The 24,390-nt window shown below is 38.5% G+C and overlaps 1 protein-coding gene across 1 annotated transcript in view; it reads right to left on the bottom strand.

Annotated features, from left to right (window-relative positions):
• CRB1 (crumbs cell polarity complex component 1) overlaps positions 1-24,390 on the bottom strand; it is a 109,188-nt gene that overhangs the window by 3,524 nt on the left and 81,274 nt on the right. Inside the window, exons 11-12 of the mRNA XM_075095511.1 lie at positions 23,960-24,088; positions 20,825-20,951 (exon numbers count right to left, since the gene is read on the bottom strand). Coding sequence (XP_074951612.1) covers positions 20,825-20,951; positions 23,960-24,088 — 256 coding nt within the window. The remainder of the gene's footprint in view (positions 1-20,824; positions 20,952-23,959; positions 24,089-24,390) is intronic.

Below are 24,390 nucleotides of genomic sequence, written 5' to 3'. Positions count from 1 at the left end.
AAAGGGGTTTTCTGTTACTGACCCTACTGTGTACTTTGCATAATGGTAGGAAGTGAACTTCAAAAAAGCAGTTTGAACGTAAAGGTCCCATATCACTCCTTCAGGCTTTTCTGGTAAGTCCTTGTCTGTTGCTTCCACCATAGGTGGATCTAGGCTATGAACCTCCTTGATGCTTCAAAGAGCAGAGCCCCCCTGACTGCTGTGGGACTGCTCATGCATGTAGCTGCATACGTCCGTGTTCAGGGCTGCTTAGCAGATCACCCACGGCTGCACGTCTGTGGGAGTCCTAAGGTGCCACGTGGTGAGCGACGCACAGCTGGCGTCTCCTTGATCAGACCACCACACTACAACATCACTTTCCAACTTCATATCACACAGGCTGCTATTCACTTCCCCACGTTAGCTGGTTGAGATCTGTGAATCAGCCACTTGCGAGATGGCCACTTGCTACGAATGTACAATTTTTTGGTGTGTTTATCACAAAGCTGTGGCAGAGTCCCACACAAGAGGTGTTCTGTGGCCTAAAGCTTCAAAAGCAGAAGGGAAAAGCTCTGGAAAGGACAAAGTGAGGCAAACTTCATTTTGTCCCAGCACAAACGAAAAAAGCCACAGGACAGCTGGAAATTCATGAAAAGAAACAAGTTACTGATTTTTCTTTTTTTTTTTTTGCTACAGAACTTTGTTGCCGGGGGAGCCGATGAGGCCCCCATACACTGTTATCGCCTTTCAGAAATAATTCTTGTTAATAAATATCACATGGTGATTACAGGTATTTCTGAATGTAACTTCAGCACTGCTTATGAATAACTAAATATATGTAGGGTAACTGAAGGAGGGATAATTTACTGACCAGGCAATAGCTTTGAGATTCTCATTACGCTTTGAACATGAAGCTGGACTGGGAGACATCCTGCGGGCTATTCTGACCTGAATTATCTTATGAGCCTGTATAAAAGGTAGCCAGTCACAGTGCAGTTGTGACTGCCCCTAATACACCATAGCTGTCAGTAAAAGCTGTATCCTTAATGGTAACGGATGCTGATGGCAAGATGATGCCATGTGCCATGGTAATACCAACACAAGGAAGTCTGCTAACATTAGAAGGCCAATATGCTTCTTGCTAAGATATTTTATGTAGTATGTTCTCTTTATATGTCTTTTGATGTCAGCTGGATGAAGACAAATTTATTTTGGCAAAATTAAAAAAAAAAAAAAGGAAGAAAAAGAGATTCTTGGATTTAGTTTTCATGTGAATAACTTCATCTGCAAAGACAAAGACAGGAGGAAATGCAGAAAAAAAATCTTATTTTGTCTTTTTTTTAAGAAAAACAAAGTCTGAGCTTTTCACTGTTTCATTTCAAAGCTGATTAATTTTTTAGTTTTTTCAAATTATTAAATAAAAATTATTTAGGATGTTTAGATTAGACAAATCATAGATAGAGTGAAAATTCATTGTAAGACTGGTTTTGCTTCTGATTTGGTTATTGAAAGAGATTGATTGTTCAGCCTTGGTTCCTTGACTTGGTTTGTAGATTAACAGTTTGGATAAGGATGGCCAAGTTCACAAGTCAAAGCTCAGTAGCATTTATCAGTCCAGTATATGAATGCTTATCTTTAAACAAGCCGTCTTCCAAATGGGTATTTTATAAGAGGGGAATATTAGGGATTTGCTATATATGAACATTTCCATGTGTGCCGAATGTCAAAGGTGAGTGGAATAGCATAAGGGAGCCAGTAAAATACACAGGGCCTCTTCCTCTTGTGTGTTTTACATCAGCATGACTTATCTGATCTAATCCTGCTTTGTGTCAATGCGGGGGATGAGAATTATGGCTGCAAACACCAAGGGCTGAGCCAGATCAGGGAGAGAGAAGAGCGAGCTGTAGGTGTGAGAGAAGTAGCATGAGCTTCCTTGGGATGCTGCTACCTGGGCACGAGCTCTGGGCCAAGGGTATGTGTCTTTGGGATGTGAAAGGCGTAATTTGCTCTGAAAGCAGAAGCATGCCTCTGTTGTTGGGCACTAAGAATTAATCAGCCTTCATTTCAGCACTTGCATAGAAATGTGCCTGATTCTGGATGCTTCCCAAGACAGAGACATCAACACAAGCTTTAAAACACAGGGATTGCCAAACCTAGGAGAATTCCCTTCTCCAACACATGCAGAGCTTTCTGGGAATTCTGCAGCTGCTCACGTGCGCTGGAGTTTTCACCAGCGAAGTCTCCATCTCCTGAGTCCTGACACCACTCACGAGGTTATCACTTCATTCATGGTAAGAACATCTGATCCGTGCCATCTAGATTTATTGTCCCCAAATCAAAACCATTTGCTATAGTAAAGAGGGACAATTGGCTTGAGTGGTCCTAATCCATGGCAGAATTACTTTGAAAAGTTTGGGAGCATATAGGGATAATACTGAGGCACTGAAGCAAAGCCATTAACTTGATTAAAAAGCCCATAGATATGCAGAGTTTATTTCACTGAGGATTTACAACCAGAAATTTTTTCTCTTAAATGCTGAATTCAAGTAAGAATCTCAGCAGTTCAAGAAGAAATCGGTCAGTCATACACAAATCTGTTATAATGAGATGCATTGATAACCCCAGCTTGTGGGACTATAGCTCATTTTCAACAGCAGTAAAGTGGCCATAAATCTATGGATTGGCTTTGTTCCACCATAAGTACCTTAAATGTGTGGCGTATGAAGTCCCGTTTCCATGATTTTTTTTTCACCTTCACAAGCATTAGTACCTATTGCTCTCCCTCCCATCAGCTGCTCTGCATGTGCTGAACACCAGCCAGTGGGTCCCAAGAGCTACGTTGGCCTAGTTGTTGTGCTGCTGTGTTGAACCAATAATCCATTTTGGACTCATTTAAAGAAAGCAGATCGATGTCCATCTGAGCCAAACACTGCACAGGCCACTGGAAATGGCAAACAATTTTTAGAATTCTGTACACATCATCTATTTCCTTTAACTGCTTTATCCTCTTTATGCGTTTTTCTGGTTTCCTTCTTCATGCTGTTGTCCATGTGGGCAGTCATCTGTGCTGAGTGTGCCTATACAGTTATCATTCAGGCACTTGAATAATTTATTCCTTTCTACTTTGGTACCTGTGGCAACAAAGGAGGCAGCGCTTAGCGTCTGTGGCACACCTTAGATGATTTTCCAGTGTTTATCACTAGTGAGGCCACCAACTCCTTTTCCTTCTGCACACCTTATATCTCTTCAGTTTATCTTGCGGGCCTCAAAAGTGCATTTTCTGTGGCAGCAACATTGAACAGCTCTTCTCCTTGCCTCTGTGTGTGAAGGAAGTCATTGCTGAAAGGTGCAGTATTTTCTATATTTTAAGCCTGGTGCATAACAAGCTTCAGGATTATCTGGTAAGAAAAGCATTTGGATTCTCTGAAACTAAGAAGCAGAAATCAAGAGAAAAAACTGACCTAGACAGACTGCTGCAGGGTTTCTATCTAGTTTTTCTTCCTTAACAAATAAGAACAAGGCTGGTTTGTAGAAGGAGTTGAGTCAGACTTGGAGCCTCGAATACCTGATGAAGATCTCTGTGGCCTAAAGATGTGACTGCTCGCCCCTGCAATCAGCCAGCCCATAGCTCCAGTTCAGGCTAGCCTGTAGTTGCCACGTATTGGTTCTTGTGCTGGTCAGAGGTAGCTTTGCCTTCCGTGTGCCAGGTTACACCCCAAGGTAAGCGTGACTGGTTTTCTTGCCACATCTTGGGAACTTCTTTCTCTGATACCATGTCACCTAGGACGAGACTATCCTGTTGTCCCTCATCTATCTCTGTAGTCCTCTGAAAAGGTATCTACACTACATACAGAGTTGTAGATAGTCTTGAATTTTTGTCATTTCCATTGCTGTTTCTGCCATCAGCTTCTGAGTTGTTTTCCTGATATCTGCAGGAAAAGACAGACCCATTGCTGGATGGCCTGAATGAGACCTCTATGGACATTGCTGAAGACAAAACTTAGGTGACTACATCTGATGTGTGCAGAAGATCCACTGTATAATGTATATATAGGCAGCTCACCTTGAAGAAGAATGTAAGTAATCTGTTTTTTATTTCTGTATTTTCTGGTGGATGTTATTGTCTGAATATTTTCTTAAAATGTCTCTGAAGAAATTTCATTCACTACCACCTCTAACTAGCGCACGTTCATCTATAAAATGTAGCTTGAATAGTTCATCTTGGTTGAAATATGACAGCTGGAATGAATTCCTTCCTGGAAAATGTCAACTTTTACTTGTCTGACAATTCTTGAAATCAAAGTGGAAATGCAGAGAGAAAATTCGTGTTAGAAGCTATAATGATAAATTGATCATCTGGACTGACCAGTTATATATCAGAAAAACGCAATCTTTTTTATCAAGGAAGAGTTACATCTGTGGTGTCCTATGAGAAAATGAGGAAGATGGAGATGATTGAAGTCTAGGATTTAGCTGGACTTGCAAAGGAAAGTGCCTCATTAAGAAATGCTGACAGCCTCCCTCCTGACACGTGAAGTCACACTGTTGTGACACTATAGAAGTTGACAAGAAATTTGTTCTAATGATAATGGAGCAAGATATTGGAGATGGAGCTCTCTAAAGTGTTGCAACTAAATTGTAAAGCAAACTTCAGTTAAACAAGGGTGTGATTCGCATTAGTCTTTATTTTCCAGTAAGATCAGCGTAGATGGACCTTCTCTCCCCACATTAGGCTGCAGGACCACTCCTGGATCACATGGAAACACTTGCTGTGTTTAAGTCAAAACAATTTTCCTCCTCCTTAATGCTAGTACTCGCTGTAAGGTTTGTCTCAGGTAGCCTTCTATTTACAATATTAGCTTTTTGGATGTGGATTTCAGACTCACAAACTCACTTTTTTGAATTAATCTCTAAAGAACAGGCTCCATACAGTAACTACAATTTCTTTAACTACTTGTAGTATTGACGTCTGACTTATATAACTCTTTAATGGAGGAGGTCCAGCCATGAAAACAGTGGTGTTTAGTAAGTCTAGGATGGTCTGTCTTAGGCAGAAGAAATATTTCTGGTCTTGGCCACTGTACTTTACGTGAGCTCAGCCATGGACCCAACAAAGCCAGAATTACATAACTAGCCCCTTAAAATCTCCATCCAACATTTTGCTGGATCAATATCTCACAGGACAGAGTATTAAATGCCTTTTTGCTCAGACAGCGGAGTGTTGGTTATACACAGAGAAGTGATTTGGCTGGCAGTTTGGGAGGTAAGCTCTCATTAAGCTGTGGGCTTTGAGAAGACTCCTTGATAGCATTTCTGCAGCAACTGCCAGTGCTAATTTTGTAAGTGTGCTCCAGATCTTTTTAAGATCATATTAGTGGTACAGCACAGATTAAATGTGCAGCTCCGATGTGTTGTTATGAGATGCCTTTTAAAATTCTATCGACAGCCTCTGGTGTAGGAACTTCACCATCTGCTGCAATCTGACAGGATAAGACGGAAAATCTATAGCTGGTGCAAATCCAGGCAAACCATGCTGAGGAGGAGTTTGTCCCATAGCTGCTAAATTGCAGACTAGACAAATGTTTTAGTAAAGGTGTCAGTCTCTGGGGTGTAACATCCCTTTCCAGTCAGAGGAACGCTTTGGGATATCATATAGGATTATTTTTGTACATGGGTAGCAGCACAGTGTTTCAGGGGGTGCTTCTCCATAGGGCATAACTGCATTACAGCTTCGAGACAGCAGACTCTATAGGAATAAATCTTGGTGGTGGATAAAAGCCTTAGCAGGCAAGCATCTTGTAGGACAGAATGGATGATATTTAAAATCAAAAAAACTGTCACTGAAACCACAAACTTTCTGTCATTGCCCTGCACGTAGCTGGGTTGAGTTTACTGCATCCCTATAGATCCACAGTAGAAACTACTCCTGAAGAGGAAGAACACACAGTAGTGGCCTTTTGAGGAAGTCTGCTCCTGTTGTCATGGGAGAGAGAAGTGAGCAGGAAGGGGTCAGTAGGTTAAACCCAAAAGAAGGAGAAGAATAGGAAAAGATGCTACAGCGCTGAAGATGAGGGTAGGACAGCTCCTGAGGAAAAGAGGTGAAGACAGATTCAGTAGGCAGAGAGAAATAGAATCGTGAGTAAGAAGAAAGAATTTCAAAACCGCTTTCTTCATTAATTGCATAGGCATTGAGCAGATCAGCATGTGAAGGATGATGTTATAACATTCAAGTTGGGGCTGATGCGAGTGACAGTATTTGGATAAGAGAACAAGGCAGGAAGTAATAGCATAGGCTACCGGCAGCTATGCCAAGGGTGAAACTAACTCATTTCTAATGCAAACTTTTGATTTTCTGATTTTTGCACATATACTCTCTCTCTTTTGCTCTCTGAATCTAGATTCCGATCTTTTCTGTATTAGGGGAAAAGTATGAGGATTATTGCCGAGGTATTCACAATCTGAAAGCGCAAAGCTCGTTTAAGTGAATACCTGCATGTTGTTTCTCCTCACTAATATGTGTCCATGTGCATTGTTTTCACTAGGTGTGATTTGCATGTGCATTATCAATTTTGCTTTACTTTAATAGAGTTGCAAAATGTGAATTGTGGGCATAGAACTGGTTACTCAGAACTCCACTTTCCAGTACACACCAGTTGAGGTGAGAGATCTCTTCTTTACTTAGTGATGCTAGTGGTAGATATTCTTTTATTTCTATAATCAGACCTTCGTGGACAGCACCAAGTACCTACTGAAGGCTCACATCACATACAGATGCAGCCACCCTCTGTGGGCTCTGGTCCCTGACTGTGGTGATGTGAAGCAGGGTTGTTTATCTCCCCTGGGTCCTGGTCCTCCGTAAGAATTGGTGCAACCTGGGCTGAAACTGTCAGTCTTGCCTCTTCCCACTTCCTGGGGAAATAAGAAACTGCTCTGTCCAATGGTGTGTAATAGGTGGGTCAGTGGTGTACGGTAGAGCAGAGACAGAGTTATGATTCCTGTTTTGTTTTGTAAGTGCCAGACACTTTCCATCCCTACTTCTCTGCTAATAAGCTAAGCCTACAATCTCAAAACTGTTCCATGAAATTCTTCTTCCTATCTGGTGCTAAGCTCCTGCAAAACAGCCATGTGTTGCTACCTAGCATTAATATTATGCTGTCAAGTGGTGATGAAGTAAGTAGCTATTTGGCTGTTTCACACTGTCAGACAACAAGGTATCAAGTCAACAGCTAGCCTTTGTTGGGTGCAGCACTTAGATTGCAGCCATCTCGTGCTTCCAACTGTAAATATTAATGGTATAAGATAGACCTTTACTGGCTACATAATACTTGCCTCAGAACGCTACATGACACTGTCATGTTACTTAGCTAATTATATTCCTTGATAAAAATTTTGAGTATGTTTTCATACTACTGGCTTTTTTTCTGGTAGAAAGTTGATTAGAGACAACAAACACCATTACATTTTAGCTTCAGGAAAGACTTTGGAAGATGCATACATGAAAAGTGTAAATGGGAAGAAAAATCTATAAACCTCTATGTCAATAACTACTCCTTGGCACCCTGTTTTAATCTTGATCCAGATGTTTTATTTGTCAGTGAACTTATTGTTTCTTGTGGCTTTTTGCCCTTTTTAGTCTACTTATATCTGTTGATGGGAACACATGAGTCTGTCTGTACCTGTGAACCTTACCTCTGTCCTCAGGGATTCTTGAATCAAGTAACTGCATACCTATTATATTATCACGGTATTACTATTGTTGGTATTCAACAGGTTTGCCTCTGAATGTGATGTTGGTGAATCCAACTCTTATAACTGCTTTTTGGATATCTGCTAAGGATGCAAGTGGTTTATGAAGTCTCTTTCTATGTTACAGTCAGCGCAGTACATGAGAAAAAGGTCTCTCAGCAGACATTAGGGATTTCTCCTAATTGTCTGCTCCATGCTTTTACCTTACTGCCACCTAAAGATAACTAACAGAAAATACATTGTACTTCAAATTAGAGAGATTTACTCTAACATGTTAGGAAGTAGTGGCAGCCTTGTCAATGTATTTCTTTTAAGATGATTTTCTACAATTTCAGAAGATTTTTCATGAAGATCATACTACTTAGAGATAGGAAAAAAAGTCTGCTGGCTCAGCTCACTGAATTTATCTCTGGTGTTCCAGGCAAGGCAGATTGACTATGAGTGCAACTCAACCTTGCTTCTAACCAGAAGATTAATTTAGATCTGGGGGCTTCTCAATACAATTTGTAGAGTCAGGTAAAAATCCACCTTTAGCTGCAGTTGTAAACTATTTCTGATACAACCCACCTTTTGATTCCACCTTTCTCAGATACCAGAGTTGTCCTCTGTTGAACAGATAGCCTAAGTGGTTCTTCCTTCTCAGCTCCATCCTTGATGCCTTATTTCTTTATTTCTTAAAGAGAAGCTTTCAGTTTGGAGATCCCCTTTAAAGCAGGCCAATATCCTTTTGTCAGAGAGGGAAACTGAAGCATGAAGTAGAGACACGCTTAGAGACAGTTAGGCAACCCAAGGTGGAAAAGGTAATTGAATTTAATCTCTTTGTACTGCCTAAAGACTGCCTGCACAAAAACACCTGTGATCAGTCCCTAGTAGTCATGTCAGGGTAGTGAAGCCCTGACCAGGCTCTAACACTCCCATTGAGAATGAGAACTGGCAAGGTCTGGGAGATAGTTCATTCCCTGCCATAATCCCATTCTGAAGTCCCACAGACCCTGAGCTTTGCTTATTCACTGTCTTTACTTTTTAAACCATAAATAAGCTATTTAATTCAAGTAATAATTTAATCAGTGATTTCCAAGATGATTCTTTATGGTGTCAAGTAACTCTTCTGATTGGTACTTGCATGCTTCCTTAAAACATTTCTAATCTCACACTTGTTTCAAGATCAGTAAGGTAACCAGTAACCATGAAATTAAGCAAGTTATATACAATTTTGGCAGAAATATCATGCATTAGCATTTTTTTCAGGGAAAATACTTTGGCTTCCTTTTTCATCAGTGGTTTTGGGAGAGGATGAAAAAAAGTGATCACAAGCTAGGAATTCAAGGTGAAAGATGTTGTTTTGGGGTTCTAGGCCAGTTACCCTCCAACCAGCCAGTGCATCAGACCTGAGTGCTTCTTCAGGGGGGCCAGGGGAGCTGACTATTGAAGGGAAATATAACTTCCATGTGAGCTCCATCTAGAGAGCTTCACTATTTCAAAGACAGCAACAGGTTTATTTATGCTTTATTTATATATTTATATAATGCTTTATTTATTTTTTGAAGTGTCCTGGTTAAAATATCCTGGGTAAGTTTTTAGTCTCTACATTCTGTTCAGTTCCTAGTAAAGGATAAGATAACAACACTTCTGTACCTTACAGATGTGCCACAAGCAGACACTTAAAATAATGAAGTCATTCTTACTGAGCCAAGATAGACTCCAGGTGTTCAGTACTGTCCCCATCTGTATGATTTTTACAAATCCATTTTACTTGCAGTTTTCTGACTTGTGCAGTAATTTCATTTCCCTCAGTACCACTTTATGTGTCCAGGACCTCCTCCAAACCCACCTTTTTTTGGTGGCTTTTGGAATGTTAGGCAACACTGACAGCACTGAGGTTTTCTTTGGGACTCATCTCTGCTCTGGCTTCTTCAGAGACATCCTCAGCAACCTGCTGTAAGGTTCCCTAACAACGTCACATACTGAAAGGATGGGGAAAAGTTTGTGTGGGGATAACAACTTCCAAATCTGCAGAAAGTGACAGAAGATACCAGCTTTTACTAGTGGGTTTAGGTCTACCATGAAGGATGTGTTACACTTTCATATGTAGAGAAATCAAGCATTTTCTTTTGGCCTGAATGAGCTCTATGTTTGATTAAAGGAAACAATGAAACAAGAAAGGACCAAATTAAATTTTCCGTGAGATAGAGCACAATGTCTCGTGTGACCCTCATGTGCAATATGCTGCATAAGTTCCCCAAACAGTACGCTTTGGGATAAAAAAAGGTAATAGTTACATCACTATATAAACTCCAGGCAGGAGACATATCCCTACGCTGCCATTTCACTGAGGGATTCGAGCCTGCCCAGATAAGAGGACCAGACTTCTTGGACAAGAGGGCAAAAAGAGTCCTGTCCCTTGGGACGTAAGAAGAGCACAGCGTTAGCAGTGCTGCAGCAGCAGTGCGGGCCTCCCTTAGGCTCCAAGCTGGTTTCTGGGATTACCCTCTGCAGAGCCACTAGTTTAGCAAATTTAAATCCAGTAGCCAAGAGCCTAGTCCAGTAGACACTGGCATAACAAGAAATCTTCCAATTTATTTCAGTCATGTATATATTAGACCCCAAACTATTTATGCGCTTGAGAATCCCCAAAATCCCTACCCTAGCATTTCACAGGGTCCACCAACAAATAAAGATGTCTGCAGCAGTGCAAAATCTTCTCACATTAACTAATTACAAAGGTTTGTAAAGCTTTCCTTTCCACTGAATTACAGCAGTATCACATTTTTTAATTTGGGTTCTCTTATTATTCTTCAAAAGTTACTACTCTTTTCTATCAAAAATTGTTTGAATAAATCTGACTGTTTTATTTGCTGCACAGTTAGTTCGGTACAAAGCTCAGACATTTGTGTAACAAGCTCTGCCTGTCATTTAAGTGGCTATGTGTATCCAAGATAAGTGTTCCTGATAATTTAAAACTAAAATATTTTTTCAGATCTTCAAGAACAGGAGTTCCTTCTATTGCTTTTTAGTGGAAAAATATTCTATAAGCCTAGTAAAGCGTGCAAAAGGTTTTTAGATGTTATTAGGAATGGAATTTCACAATGAGAACTGAAAAATACCCTGCACAAGAATGTACTCCAGAGGCAGAGTTCATCAAGAGATATATAGGCAGCCTTGTTTTATCTGGAAACAACATAATTCTATGGACCTTTGACAATAATCTTAAGCATCTAATTAGTTTCTGAGACATTAACACTAGCCTACAAGATGCATTTGTTACGCTAAAGTGATATGTCCATAGCATTCAGGAGCTATAGGACTATCGCTGTCTAAATAAAGTAGTGGTTGGAACTGAGGACCATGGTTCCCATTCAGGCACCTGAATAAATGTGAGTAGATTTGCTGAAGTGCTTCATCAGTAAGCACGGGAAAACTCCGTATTTACCCTTTATCTGGCATCCTTTATATATGTAAATATATCTAAGGTGCAGGTAACTCTTGGTCTTTCTAATTGTAATGGTGGTGAATGAGCTTCCTCTGAAGCCATATTGGTCCTGATCTGTCAATAAATTCCATGTAAAGCTTCACACCCATGTTTCAATTCTGTTCATTTTAGTGAAGAGGACAAACGTTGAATCCCAAGAGATTGTTGGCACCATGCACTCAGTATAAGTTAACTTTTCCACCATTAACTCCTTAACTTCTGCCCAATTCCTTTTCTTTCGTAAGCAAGCACTTGGGTGAAAACCCGAACTATATTTTTCAGCTTGAAACTGAGGTTGGAGTTTTCTTTTGTTTAGAAACTTCTGTTCAGTTAAGTTATTTGAATTTATGGATTTAAAACGGATTTACGGTCTGGTTTCAGTCAGTATTTGGACAAGCTGCCCAGCAATTAAAAAACTTCTTACTGTGCAAAAGTGGAAGTGAGTAAGTGACTAATGCCCGCTGTTGGGGTATTACTGCCGTTTTGCTATTTTCTAGATAAACATCCACATTTTTTAAAAAGCAAAGTTTCAAAAATTTACCGCTGAACATAGCTTCATTTCCATTTTCAGTGGAAAACAGACACCAAAATACAAAGAAAAGACTTTTCAATATTTGTAGCAAAATAATTTTCTCATCTATTGTATTTTTAGAAACAAAATAAATGGAAACATGCAAAGTTTTGGCATTAGATCATAGAAATAGCCAGAAATACCCAAATTACCAAATTGTTTGTGTTTCAATAGTCCTTAAGATGAGATCAGAGTTACACTTTTTATCTACAGAGACAAGTGGAAGACAGAAGTATTTGTTCCTGCTCTTACAAAAATAAAGAAGAAAAAAGAAAAAGGAAAAAAGAAAAAAAGAGAAAAGAAAAAAAATAGAAAAAAGAAAGAAAAAAAAGAAAGAAGAGTAAAGTATTATTTTTATGAGTTAATTGTTCTAAAGCAACTCTCAGAACACTTTCCCTCAGTGCTAAGCTTGCTCATTTTTTGATGGTAGAAAAAAATAGATAAAAGAGAAAAGAACCTTAAGTCTCACGAACCATATTGACAAAAAAGATGTGAAATTTAGTATCTGAACAATGCAGATATGGAGTGCATGAATGTCTTATAAAGTGAGCAATGACTGAAGTAAATGCCCATGTGGTATGAATGTGAGTCTACAGGGAAAACATCAGAAGGTGAGAAAAAGGAAAACAATGCCATTCCAACATAAAGGATGGTGTACCGACAAAATGTGTTAGTCTGAATACTAAATGTGTTATGTGAATACCGTACTTGAGCTGATTCCTATACTGCAGAGTGTTATGCTGTCATATGTCATCTGGGCTCCCTTTTCTGCTTATATTTACCATGCACATTAAATATTCAAATGCTTTTCACTGAAGCGTGCCGTAATGCTGGCCTTGTGAGGAGCTTTCTCGTCTTTCCCAGCTAAGACACATCAGATAACCTTATTGTCTTTGCATCCTAATGTTTTTGTACCCTATGTTATGACACATATTAAATGTGTTTCTTGCAATATCCTTTTAGAAGTTTTAGTTAAATCCTGTGTTTTGAATACAGACTAATAGAAAATAGCAAAGGATATTAAGGGGCTGTTCTGCTATGAAAAACAACTATAAAAATGGCATTGTGACATTTCCAATGACTTCCAGAGCAGAGCTGCTCATTTTACAAATCTAAAGATGTTTCTTCTTACCCCACATTTGACCTGGCACAGGAATAAAGCTGGGCTCTCTCTGGCTCCTACCATCAGCGGTAACAATTCTGCCATGATGGGTGATCTACAACCATGCAAATGATGTGAAAACAAATAAATTCCAGCCCAGTTATGCTGACGCTACTAGGCTAATAGAAACAGTAAAAACTTACTTCAATTGATGAAATAATATTATTTCAATAACGTATCATCAGACTGTAGTAAGTTTACCTGTGCTGTACATTCCTTTCTCCAAATAGTTGACGTGATGAGGGTTTTCTCGAAGTCAGGTACTACAGAGAATAAATCAGAAGTACCAGGAAATACCCTTTATGCTTCCAGCAGCAGCCTTACAGAATATAGGTTATATAGACCAGACTGCTTACTTCCTTTCCGCAGTATGCTCCCTGTCTTGATCTTTGGAGCATCAGGAAAGCTGGTAGGTGAGAGTTGGCTTCTGCCCACTGATAGTTCTCCTAACCCACGGCTTGCCTCCCTGCTTGGGAAAGCAAGCCAGCAGGAATGTGTCATGGGCTGGCTACTCTGACCATGTTTGCTGCCCTGAACAGGAGTTCAGTCCTCTCTCCTTTGATCCTCAAGTACCGCTGGCTTCGGTATGATTTTAGAGCATGTAAGTGGATGGTTTTAAATATCTCTGATTTCATGAGGTTGTATTATTGCAAGGCAAGGACCTCAATTACAGTGAGGTTAGCTATGGAGAACAGGGAATATCAGAAAAATGGTTTCATTTTGAAAATACTTTACTGTAGATATTAGTCTTTCTCACCAGGCTGCAAGAGCACTGGAGAAGGCAAAAGTCACAGTAGATACAAATGTGCTCACTTACTAAGGCATCAGTCTGATGGTCCCCAACGGCTTGACCCAATCTTGCTGCCTGGGTTGTTCAGCCACACCATAGGAGGGGAACCTGGAGCTGACCACCACATATGGCAAGACCGTCTGTTCAATCACTGCAGGTTATAACAGCCGGGATAAGCTTTTGAGTGACCTGGGGCACCCACAGGTCCTCAGCTGGTGCTGGGTCAGGCAGTAGGTGAGAGGCTTGTCTGAAAATCAGCGTGGTGGCACTTCTCAGTTTCACGTGACTTACCCAGCTTTACTTCATTTTACAACACTCCTGAGGCTGAATAGTATTGTCTTAGTGTTGCCAACATTGAGCGTTCAAGCTTAGGCTAAGAAGAATAATTATTACATTGCCTTAAAATAATCATATTTTGATAAGAAAAATGTTCTTAAAAATTCTAAGTTGTATTTCTGGCCTTCTATGTCTCTTAAAACTTTCTCCAAGCTTGGGAGGGCTAGCAACTTATCTTCTTTCATGGGGGCTAAATTCTGTGTGTTGGAGTGTAATCATGAGCCATCTAGGGCAAAATTTTTATTTCAGATCAAAGGTGTTGACAATATTGCTATCCTAGTCTCACAAATGAACAAACTCTGAAGTGTGGAAATGTCTTAACCACCTGCAGTAGGAAAGTATGTAAATTCAGGACAAGAACAAATCTATTGATCACAAAGAGAACAAAGTTCTTTCACCAAATACTTTCCCTTCCAAGTGTGTAAATTTCTTCTGTGGGATTTTTTCTTTTTTCCCTTTTTTTTTTTTTTATTTGAAGAAGCAGACCACTAATACTGCTGTCTCCTAATGTTGAGAAGCTTTCTGCTAGGTTTTTTCTTTTCAAATAATATCCTAAAGTTCTTCTAAATTGTTTTGCAACCACAAGACATAAACTGGTAAGAATACTGGCTCAGAACTGATGCAGTTTGAAAACTAACCTGTGTGACTGTATTTGCCATTATATTGCTCTATATGTCTTGAAAATAAAATGTTTATATTTCTGCATATAATAGCAAGATAGAGGTATATGAGAGCAAAACAAACAGGTAAGGCCTCAGTGAGATTGAGGGGGGGAAATGGTGTAGTAATTACACTCCTGATGTCCACACCTCTTAGTCAAATGGTAATTATCCACTAATACCCTCATAAGTATGAACATGTAAATAGCTACAGAATGCATTATTCATGAATCACCAGGCATTAATTATTATAATTAAGTATCATTTGCTACATTCATATTACTAACTCTTGCAGTTAATGAATGCATCAGCTAATTGCTGTAGAGCAGATTCAATCAAAATTCTGTGTGTCTGTGCTATGGAGGCCTGAGGGAGTTTTATTGAATTTAGATTCAATATTTAGTGTATCTTACATGCTTATCAGTGTATTTTTAATGCCATTAAATGTGAATCGTAACCTCCAGTGCATGATGCATGTCCTTGCGCCCAGGAGGATGGGATGGTACCAGCCGGAAGGGGATATGAAAGCAACAACGGTGCACATCAGAGCGTGTAGCAGTAGCTACCTTAAGCAGAACTTTAATTCTGGGACAAAAAATCCACCACCTCTTTCAAGTTTCATGTATATTCACATGTACGATAGGAGAGGGTATGCTTTGTGAGGAAGTGCTGTCCCAAAGGTGCAGCTGATAATAATGTTCAAGAAACAATTTCAAAGTACAGACTGAGCTGTTTGCCAGTTGGTGCAGGGACACGTCTGCCTTCTGCTAGCACAAGCAGAACACAGCACTAGCAGGATGTGCTCTTGAGCCTAATGGGGCCTCAGGGCACTCTTGAAACACAGAGTAAAATGAACAACCAAACTGCTTTTTTTTTTTAACTCTCGGGAGATCTATGTCAGATAATAGTAATCTAAGTAACACAGAAAGACTTGCTGGAGGTTTGTTTTTTTGTGTGGTTTTTATTTTTTTTTTTAGCTATAGTTCTTAGAACCAGGGTTTGTGGTTCTTGAAATAGAAATTTTGAAGAATTTTTCATTGCAAACAAAAGTTTCCTTATTTTTAGGGAGAATAACTAACTCAAGACATAAAAGGTAAGTTTAAGTACTAAAAGTTAACAGATACAAGTAAAGTGCTCCTTTGGCTGAACTTTAGGGTGTCAGGCCAGGAAAAATATTTTCAATGAAAGAAAGAAACCTGATTTCATCACTGTGAGTTTGAAGCAGATTTTTTCCTATTTTTAGTTTCACCAACATATTGTAGTCACATGTAGAGTAAATTGAGGATTGGATCTAGTTTCTTAAAAATTAAATGTTCTGGGAACAAGAGAGCTCAAGTAAGCATACACCATCAAGGATATTTTCCAATTCACAAACACATGGGCTCTTTGTAGTTAAAATTGCAATAGGATACTGCTGGCAGAGTCCAAATTGTATAAGCACCTGCAACGGAGGGTCAGTCAGAGCCTGTTTTATAAGGGTCAAAAGTAGGAGCTATTGTCAATAAAGCAACTCTGTCATTCCCTGTGTATACTTCCCCAGTGAAACACCGCTCATGTATTTGCCAAACACATTAAAGAATACCCTTCCTTTCATCCCCAGCTGATGCAAATCCCTTTGCTCTTCCTTCAAGTACCTCCATCACTGCTGACTTTCTCTTCTTTTCAGAAATCGTACTTCTTCCTCAAGCCCAAACACTGGTACTTCTCATTACCCGTATTTCTGAATTCAGTCACAGATGTCTGAAAAACCATTTGAATCTTAGTATCAAAATATAGGGGATCCATTACAGATAATATCAGGATTCTGCATCACAAGCCATGCCTACAAAAATCATGACCTTGTTTGTTTGCTTGCTTTCATTTGCATGTTTGGTATCCCTCTCTGGTTTTGAGCATATCGAGATGATGGTTTTCCAAGCTCTTCTCAACACCCAAAATGGTATGATCTTGGGTTTTTTACTTTTTTTTTTTACTCTTTTTTTTTAAAATGAATACTGAGATTCTCACAAAAGCATGAACTTGTCTGTGAGTTTGTGTTCTAAATAATAAAATCAAATATAAAAAGATTTGTAATAAAATTGCAACTGTGGAGATGTATGAAGATCTTGCTGTTACATCTTAATCTTAAACATGAATAATGGCCTTTTCAACCCCTTGAATTCTAAAAAAACTTTAGCAATTGGTTGTATTAACAAAAAAATCGTGCTTAGTGTCATTATTCATCCAGCTATTTTTTCATGTTTGCTTCTATAGCTGTTTCCCTTTAAATGTCCTACACCTGCATTTCTTTTAAAAATATATAATCATATTCAAGAAAGTTATTTTAATTTACCTGGCATTAGTTTCTTTATTTTTTAACCTTTTAAACTAGAAATATCAAGTCTGTTCTTGACTGGGTGTGTTGGAAGACCTGTGCCTGGGCCAGTTCCAGCCTATCGGCTATGATAGCTCAATGGAAAGGGGTGACCCATCAAAATGTTAATGGAGACCTTGTAACGATCAACAGTTTTGTAAGTATTGACAGTATGTGAGGAGGAACCAAGTAATAATAGTCACTTGAAGCCATGTGCATAAAACCCCTTCCTCTCTGAATTGTTGATCTGGGGACTTGTTTGTGCTCTGTAAGGTACCAAGAGCTACCCAGAAGAGGTAATCCCCCTTGATGGGTAACACAATATTGCAGCTGAAGTGTTCTGAGTGGCTGAACTGCTTCATTGGGAAGCACCTGGCGCTGCGCTGTCAGCACTCCTGGAGAAGACACAGGGAAGATACAACCTTGGTTTTTGTGTGGTGTACATGTAAAGTGCAAACGTCCAGAAAACATGGCACCCTTAAAGCAAATGAATAGAGTCACTAGCAGAAAATGAGGAGTAGACATGAAGAGACAAAGGCAGAAGGTTTATTTTGTGTATAAAGGTAGGAAAGTTAGGTACACGTGCACAATGGAGTCGAGAATACAGAAGTACAAAGAGGAAAGGAGCAGCATTTCTGAAGTCAGGGGATGTTTCATGATGACAAGGCATTAAAGAAGGAAAGAATTCAATTACAGGTGTGAACTCGAAAGAAAGACTGAGCTGATGCTCTGCTAATATATTCTAGATTAATAATTTGCATATGCCCGTAAATCCATATCAAACCTGTATTTAATATTGTATGTACACTTTTATATCAAGTTTCTAGTATTGAAAGGAAAGTTTTGGAATCTCTATACAGATGTAGTCTTTGTTTTTCATACTATGCCTGTAGCTATAGTATGTCAGACGTGTTGTTATTACTTGTATTGATTTCTAGCTTCCTTCAATGATAATACCAGGATGACATTTTTGCTTATTTTAATATATCCTGTCGTGTACATTCTATAAAGCACATAACAGCTCAATTTACTTATGTGGGAGCTGAACTAAACCCAGTGAGGAAAAAAACCCCAAAACTTTATTGCAATTTTCTTAATTTTGATTAAAACAAACAACCAACCAACCAAACTGGTTTGAACAGCTTTGGTTAGAAGCATCAGTTTTTCATATCAATTTTCAAAATTTTCTTACTACTTTGCCTTTTGTTAGTATTCTGAAATCATATGATAGTTTTCATTTCAAGTTATTTGTGTTTAAAATTTTAATTTTTCATTTCAGTACTGAACCAAGTAACATTTTTAGTCATGATTAAATGAAAACTACTATTTGGAATAAAATTTCCAGCATAATACATTCTTTATAATTTTAAATTTCTCCATATGAATGAAAATTGACATTTAAACTCAAAACAAGGGAAGTGTTTTCATTTTGTTTTGTCTTTCTTTGATATTTTAAGCAAAATGAAATAATTTCACTCAGAAATATTGATTTCATTAAAATAAATATTTTTCTCTGTAATTGTAAGTTTGATCACATTACTTTACCTGGAGTAAAAAAACAATTTTTCAAAACTGTATTTTCATTGGGGGAAGAAAAAAGCAGTTTGTTGTTTTTGCCTGTGTTATATAATTCATGGTATTACCTGAGATTCCCAGTGAGATAACTAAACCCTGCATCTGATAGAATACACAGTTTTGTTTCTGACACTGCTACATTAATTTCACTCCCAGTGCTGGAACACTTGCATCTTGTGTTTATTGTTTGCTTACAAAGAGGAAAGGAACTTTTAGCTGAATGATTTATTTTTTAAATAATATATTAATAAGAAAATTAGCCCAAACACATTTCTGGTATGATGAATACAGCAAATAAATCATCCTTGTGTAATACAATTTTTATAAGTAAATATATTGTGCTTAAGTTTTCATAAGAAGGCAGGTGCTTGAGACAGGAATATGTGACACTTCACAAGGATGAATCATGGTATTTTCCATAAATGTGCAAGAAATGTGTTTGGGGCTTTTTTTCACCCTGAAAATAGAAGTAGACTTTTTAATAACACTAGTGTTGCCGCAATTATGTGCTGAATGGTATTCAGAAAAATAACAGACTTTGGGACATTTATGAAAGGTGGGAAATAAAAAATAGAGGCTTGGTTCCCAGGCAGTGACTTCTGCTATATCCTGCTGTGGCAAAAAGGGAACCTTAACATCTCATTTATACACACATTTTAAGGTGTCTTGGTGTAAAATTAAAGGTGGGATTTGCTCTTCATGACCACTCCAAGTTCAATCCACAGCAAGTTGTGTAGGATTGAAGAAACAAGGTCAGGTTTGAATTGGGGAAATTGTAACATCAGTGGGCTCAAGGACTCCTGCAAAAGATCAGCTGTTGTCTCTGGAGCCATAAAACTTCATTGTATAATGTTAGTCTTTCCTATAACTCTGCTACATGCCATACCACTTAATAATAAAACACCACCTTATACATGCTTACTCTTTGGAATCATCACTCGACACTATTTGAATTACTAAAAGGAGACAGAATCTATACAAATATAATATGATCATGAACGCCCAAATAAATGGTTGCACCATTCATAAATGGTTTTTCTTTAAAGAATTTTTCAGAAAAAAACAACCTTGGGTTTTCACTACTGTTTTGTATATAACAATGTATTCAATTGTGTCTACACTCTCAAAGGCAACTACACAGATATTTTGCTATTACATTTTTTGCTAAACCTTCTGGTATTCATAACTTTTAGGCCCCTTATTTTCATTCTTTAAAGAATCCATAGACAACCAATCAACTGAGCTACCTTGATTGCTTCCTAAGAAGGAAAAATACCCAACGTATTTTTGTCTTATGACACTCATATCTACTGATAGATAATATAGATTTACTTGAAGTTGTAGAAATCTTTGTATAAACAACAAATCTATGATTTTAAAGTCTGATGTATGAACTGGGCCTTTCTTGAAAGACTGATGAAGATTAAGACAGCTGTATTTTATCTCAGTATAAGATATTGGAGAAGTACAGGCTACCAGAGCAGAGGTTCAGGATTAGTGATATCAGTGTAGGATTGCCACTGATTCAAATGGATGTGAGAGTATTCTGAGTATGTTGCCAATCACTGATCCAGACCATTATCTAATTATCAAAAAACTCACACATGATTTCACAGGTGTGAGACCAAATTGCCAAAGAAACAGCAGTGAACATGGTATGTGTTGCAAAGATAGGGACAGTAAAATTAATAGAAAATTAGCCATATTGAAGGTAGTGAATCTTTGCCACCTGTTGCAGTAGGGTTGGAATGCCACTATCAGCATATCTTATAGTTCTCGGTACTATGTATTGCCTGTTTCCTATTGGTGTGTCCCACTGTTGCCCACTGGCAGTGTGTATGTGATGAAATGCTGTGGTGGAGGTGGGATGAAGCACTTGTTAAGATCTGCTAGCATTTGTTCTAAAATTACATGAAAGAATTAAAATAGATCCAAAGCGATTCATAGAAAATCATTCAAAGAGATAGAAAACAATTTTTAAAACTCTGGTGTTTGTATTGCTTTCCTAAGCTGTTTGGCATCGTCTGCTGCATTAAAATACAGTAGTTTAAAGACTGCTTAATAGTCTTCCTGTTCACCCCATTCAACTGCTGGATCATCATCCATTCGTAGAATAAGATAGGAGAGAAGCTGAAAGAGATTCTGCCACAACAGTAAAGAGACAAAAAAGGAGAGGTCGCTTACATCTATCTCACAGCGGTCTCCGGCGTAGTTCACGTCGCAGAGGCAGTGAAACTTGTTGAGTAGGTTCTGGCAGAGGCCCCCGTTCAGACACGGGTCAGAGCTGCACTCATCAATGTCCTTTTCACACCTAGAGGAAAGACTGCAAATAGTGAGCATCTGAAATCACAAATAAAAAGCACCGAACAAGCACATTTTTAAATCAGAAACTTTTGGGGGAAGGGAGAGGAGGATGCTCAACTTGAAATCTGTGGTATATTTCCACATGTGCTTATGATTTTGTTAACTACCTGATTAGGTACACTCGAATCCTGGACTTCCTGTGTTATTTTCAAACACAGATAGTTAAGCAGGAAATTTCATCTCTGTAAAGCATTTCACAGTTAATGGTGCTTAGCAATGTAAAATGAAAGTTTGTGTATGATTTTAGAGCTAGATCTGGCGCAAGTCCTGCCGACAGCTTGCTTATCCATTTTCATTGTTATGGGGAGCTGAGGGCGCTTTTTCCTTCTCAGTAGTCTGGCTGTAAGTCAAACAAATGTGTGTTTTGCTCAGCTGAGCGCCCCTGGGAATGCTCACCTGCTTTCCCCCCCCCCCCCCAATTTGAAATACCAGGAGATGCTCAGCAGAATCTCCTATAGGGTCTCTCTGAGGAACTGGGACCTGAGAACGGTAAGAATGGTGGAGAACAGGGCTTTACAAGCTTAAATAGGTATCATTAAATGTTTTTGAGTTAATTCTGATGATAAAGGACATGTGAGTTCTCATAATTTCTCGAGACAATCAATGGAATATTAATGAAGAATGTATGAGGTTGTCTGAAAACTAATAATGATTTGGTGATTTGCTGCTCTGACAAAGCTTCCCCTTAATTCCCTGCTCTCCTTTTTTTCAAATAATGCTAATGGTAAATCTTAATTTTTCCAGATAAAGAAGCAGATTTATTATTGAAGAAGAATGTGAGAAACTTCCTCTGCATTATAAGGAATTGCATTGTTCCAACATATTCATAACCATGCAATAAATTTCTAGTGTTACATTAGAAAGGAGCTGTTCTTTATATTAAACAGTTTTACCTGATTTTCTTTATTAATCTATAAAAAAGTTTCAACAGTTTCCTTCAATGGTAAATTGTATTCATATACTTCAAAAAGTTAAATTTAAGTTTTAACCAATGTATAAAACCTCTGTAGCTATGAACTTACCTATGTAAATAATAAAAAAAGAACCAACTAAATCCTCTACTGAATTAGGCACCTGAATCCAACTGAATTTCAGGAAAACTTAAAACGCTAACTCCTTTATGTATTTCAAAAGTCCCAGCCTGAAATAAAATGATAAATATGTGTTCAAGAGACAACTAGGTCTCCTTTTATGAAGAGTAATCTTTTCACATTTCCCTTTCCACCTGTTAAGTTGGTTTTGTTTTTGATTTTGGGGTTTTTTTTTGTGATCCCAAGTCAATCGATTGACATAGAAAGATTTTATTTTCCCTATACTGTGCATCAATGACTTTCTGAGGGATGAAATGTTGTCTTAAAGGAAAATGTTGTCTTTATCAACCTAATAGATTGATACAGGGGATTTGGGTTTTAAATTTCTTATTAACTGATATATTTGAATTTGTTCTGAAAAAACAAAGCAGTGAAATTTTCTCATTTGGTACACTAAGATCTGCAAGCACGGAAGTACTACTGGTTTATGGTTTGCTAGCCTGGAGAAAAAGAGGACAAATAGTCAATTTTAGACATTGGAGAAGAATGCCTTGCTGTGATAGTCAGTTAAAGTACAGTATGCTTGGTACAAGGCTGCCATTCAATATGAGAATCATGGGAACCATAAACAAGAGCTTATTGCCAGCCAGTGGGATGGATGTAAGGACGACACATTCCCAGAGCTGCAGTTAGCAAGTTGCCTGGCAGGGGAAGGAAGAAGGAAAAAGTACTTTCCTTCTACCTGGAAGTACCAAGAAATACACACACCAAAGAGCTGTCTGAGAATATGCTTTTAGTTTTTTATATTTTATTTGATTTGATTTTTTGAAAATTGCGAGGTGGTACACAGACCTTCTGGCTGAGTTAAACAGTACAAGGCAGACGTGTCTGCCAACTACATTGTGCATTGAGTGGGTGGAAATTTTCATTTTGTCTCTCTTTTATAGCTTACTGTACTGTTCTTACAAAATCAGTGGGTTAATAAATTTCTGAGAGAATAAAAACCTTTTGTTGAAAACTTTTTTGTGTTTGCAGAGCCAGCATAGCTTGGTCCCGTTGAACTTTTGGATATTCTACCCTGATGTAATGCTAGTTTCACTAAGAGCACATATGGTATTTCCTTTCTTACTATCCAGAAAGTTGCCCTTACCTATTCAGACTACATTATGGCTGGGACAATGTCTTCCTATGTTTCTACACCACCTAATGCCCTGAGGCTTTCAGGACTCCCTGCTCCAGAGCCAATGGAAGAAAATTATCAAATGGTAAGTGTGAATCGTGACAATATGCTAGAAGATAAAAATTTCACTGGGAGGAAGGCCCCTCCATTTCAGACTAAACTATAACATTTCTTAATTTCTTTTTAAAAGAATAATTATTTTTTCATACTTTGGCATTCAGTAAGAAAGTAACAGCTGCAATACCACCAGGTATTTAATCTCATACCATCCCTGTGTAAGAATAGATTGTGTATTTGCAACACCTACGTGTGAAAGTGAAACAGCTTTGCATATTCATGTGTCAGTGTATTGTAGCTGATTTTTATATATCAGCTGGATATGTGTGTTTTTGTGTCCCCCATCTACAGAAAGATAACATTCTACTTGTCATATATAAAATTGGCATGGCATCAAAAAAATGTAGAAGTATACAATGCTGTCTAAGAAATAATGTCTTGCACTGGAGTTAATGGTGCTATGTTGGATTGAAATTTGCTGCATTAATTTGTGATTTTTGTCTAAGTAAAACTGTTATACTTCCAGACCCTCAAAGGGACTCAGACAAGGAATGGCTGAACTTAAACAACTGCTTTGTCTGTGTTTCTGTAGGAGGGCAAAACCCCTGTGGCCGTTACCCTCTGGACCTTCAGGAACAGCTTTTGGAAGAATTGCTCCACAAAGATCTGCTGGGCGAAGCATCTCACCGTTCTCCAGCAAATCCTGGCAGGCACACACATGTCAGCTCGCCGCTGAGATCAGTACAGTTGCCATAGTTGAAACATGTGAGGTTTCTCTCTTCATTCCCACAAACTGTATATGGTAATCTTCTGTATCTAGATAAATAAGAAGGCAATGGCAGTTGTTATTTGTACTTTCCTTGTTTCTGGATGTCTCATGCTCTCTCAGCTATTCATTTGACTCTAGTCCACTGCTTTAGTGGAAAATATTTAGATCAACCTTGCAAATTTGATACTTGAATACAGAATCACAGAGTCACAGAATGGTAGGGGTTGGAAGGGACCTCTGGAGATCACCTTGTCCAACCCCCCTGCTCGAGCAGGCACACCGAGAGCAGGGGGCACAGGGCCACGTCCAGGTGGTTTTGAATGTCTCCAGGGAAGGAGACTCCACCGCC

The sequence above is a fragment of the Phalacrocorax aristotelis genome, chromosome 6 (assembly GCF_949628215.1).
Source record: "Phalacrocorax aristotelis chromosome 6, bGulAri2.1, whole genome shotgun sequence".
NCBI classification, from domain to species: Eukaryota; Metazoa; Chordata; class Aves; order Suliformes; family Phalacrocoracidae; genus Phalacrocorax; species Phalacrocorax aristotelis.
The sequence above is the reverse complement of the archived record's forward strand: the minus strand, read 5'-3'. Positions and strand labels throughout refer to the sequence as shown.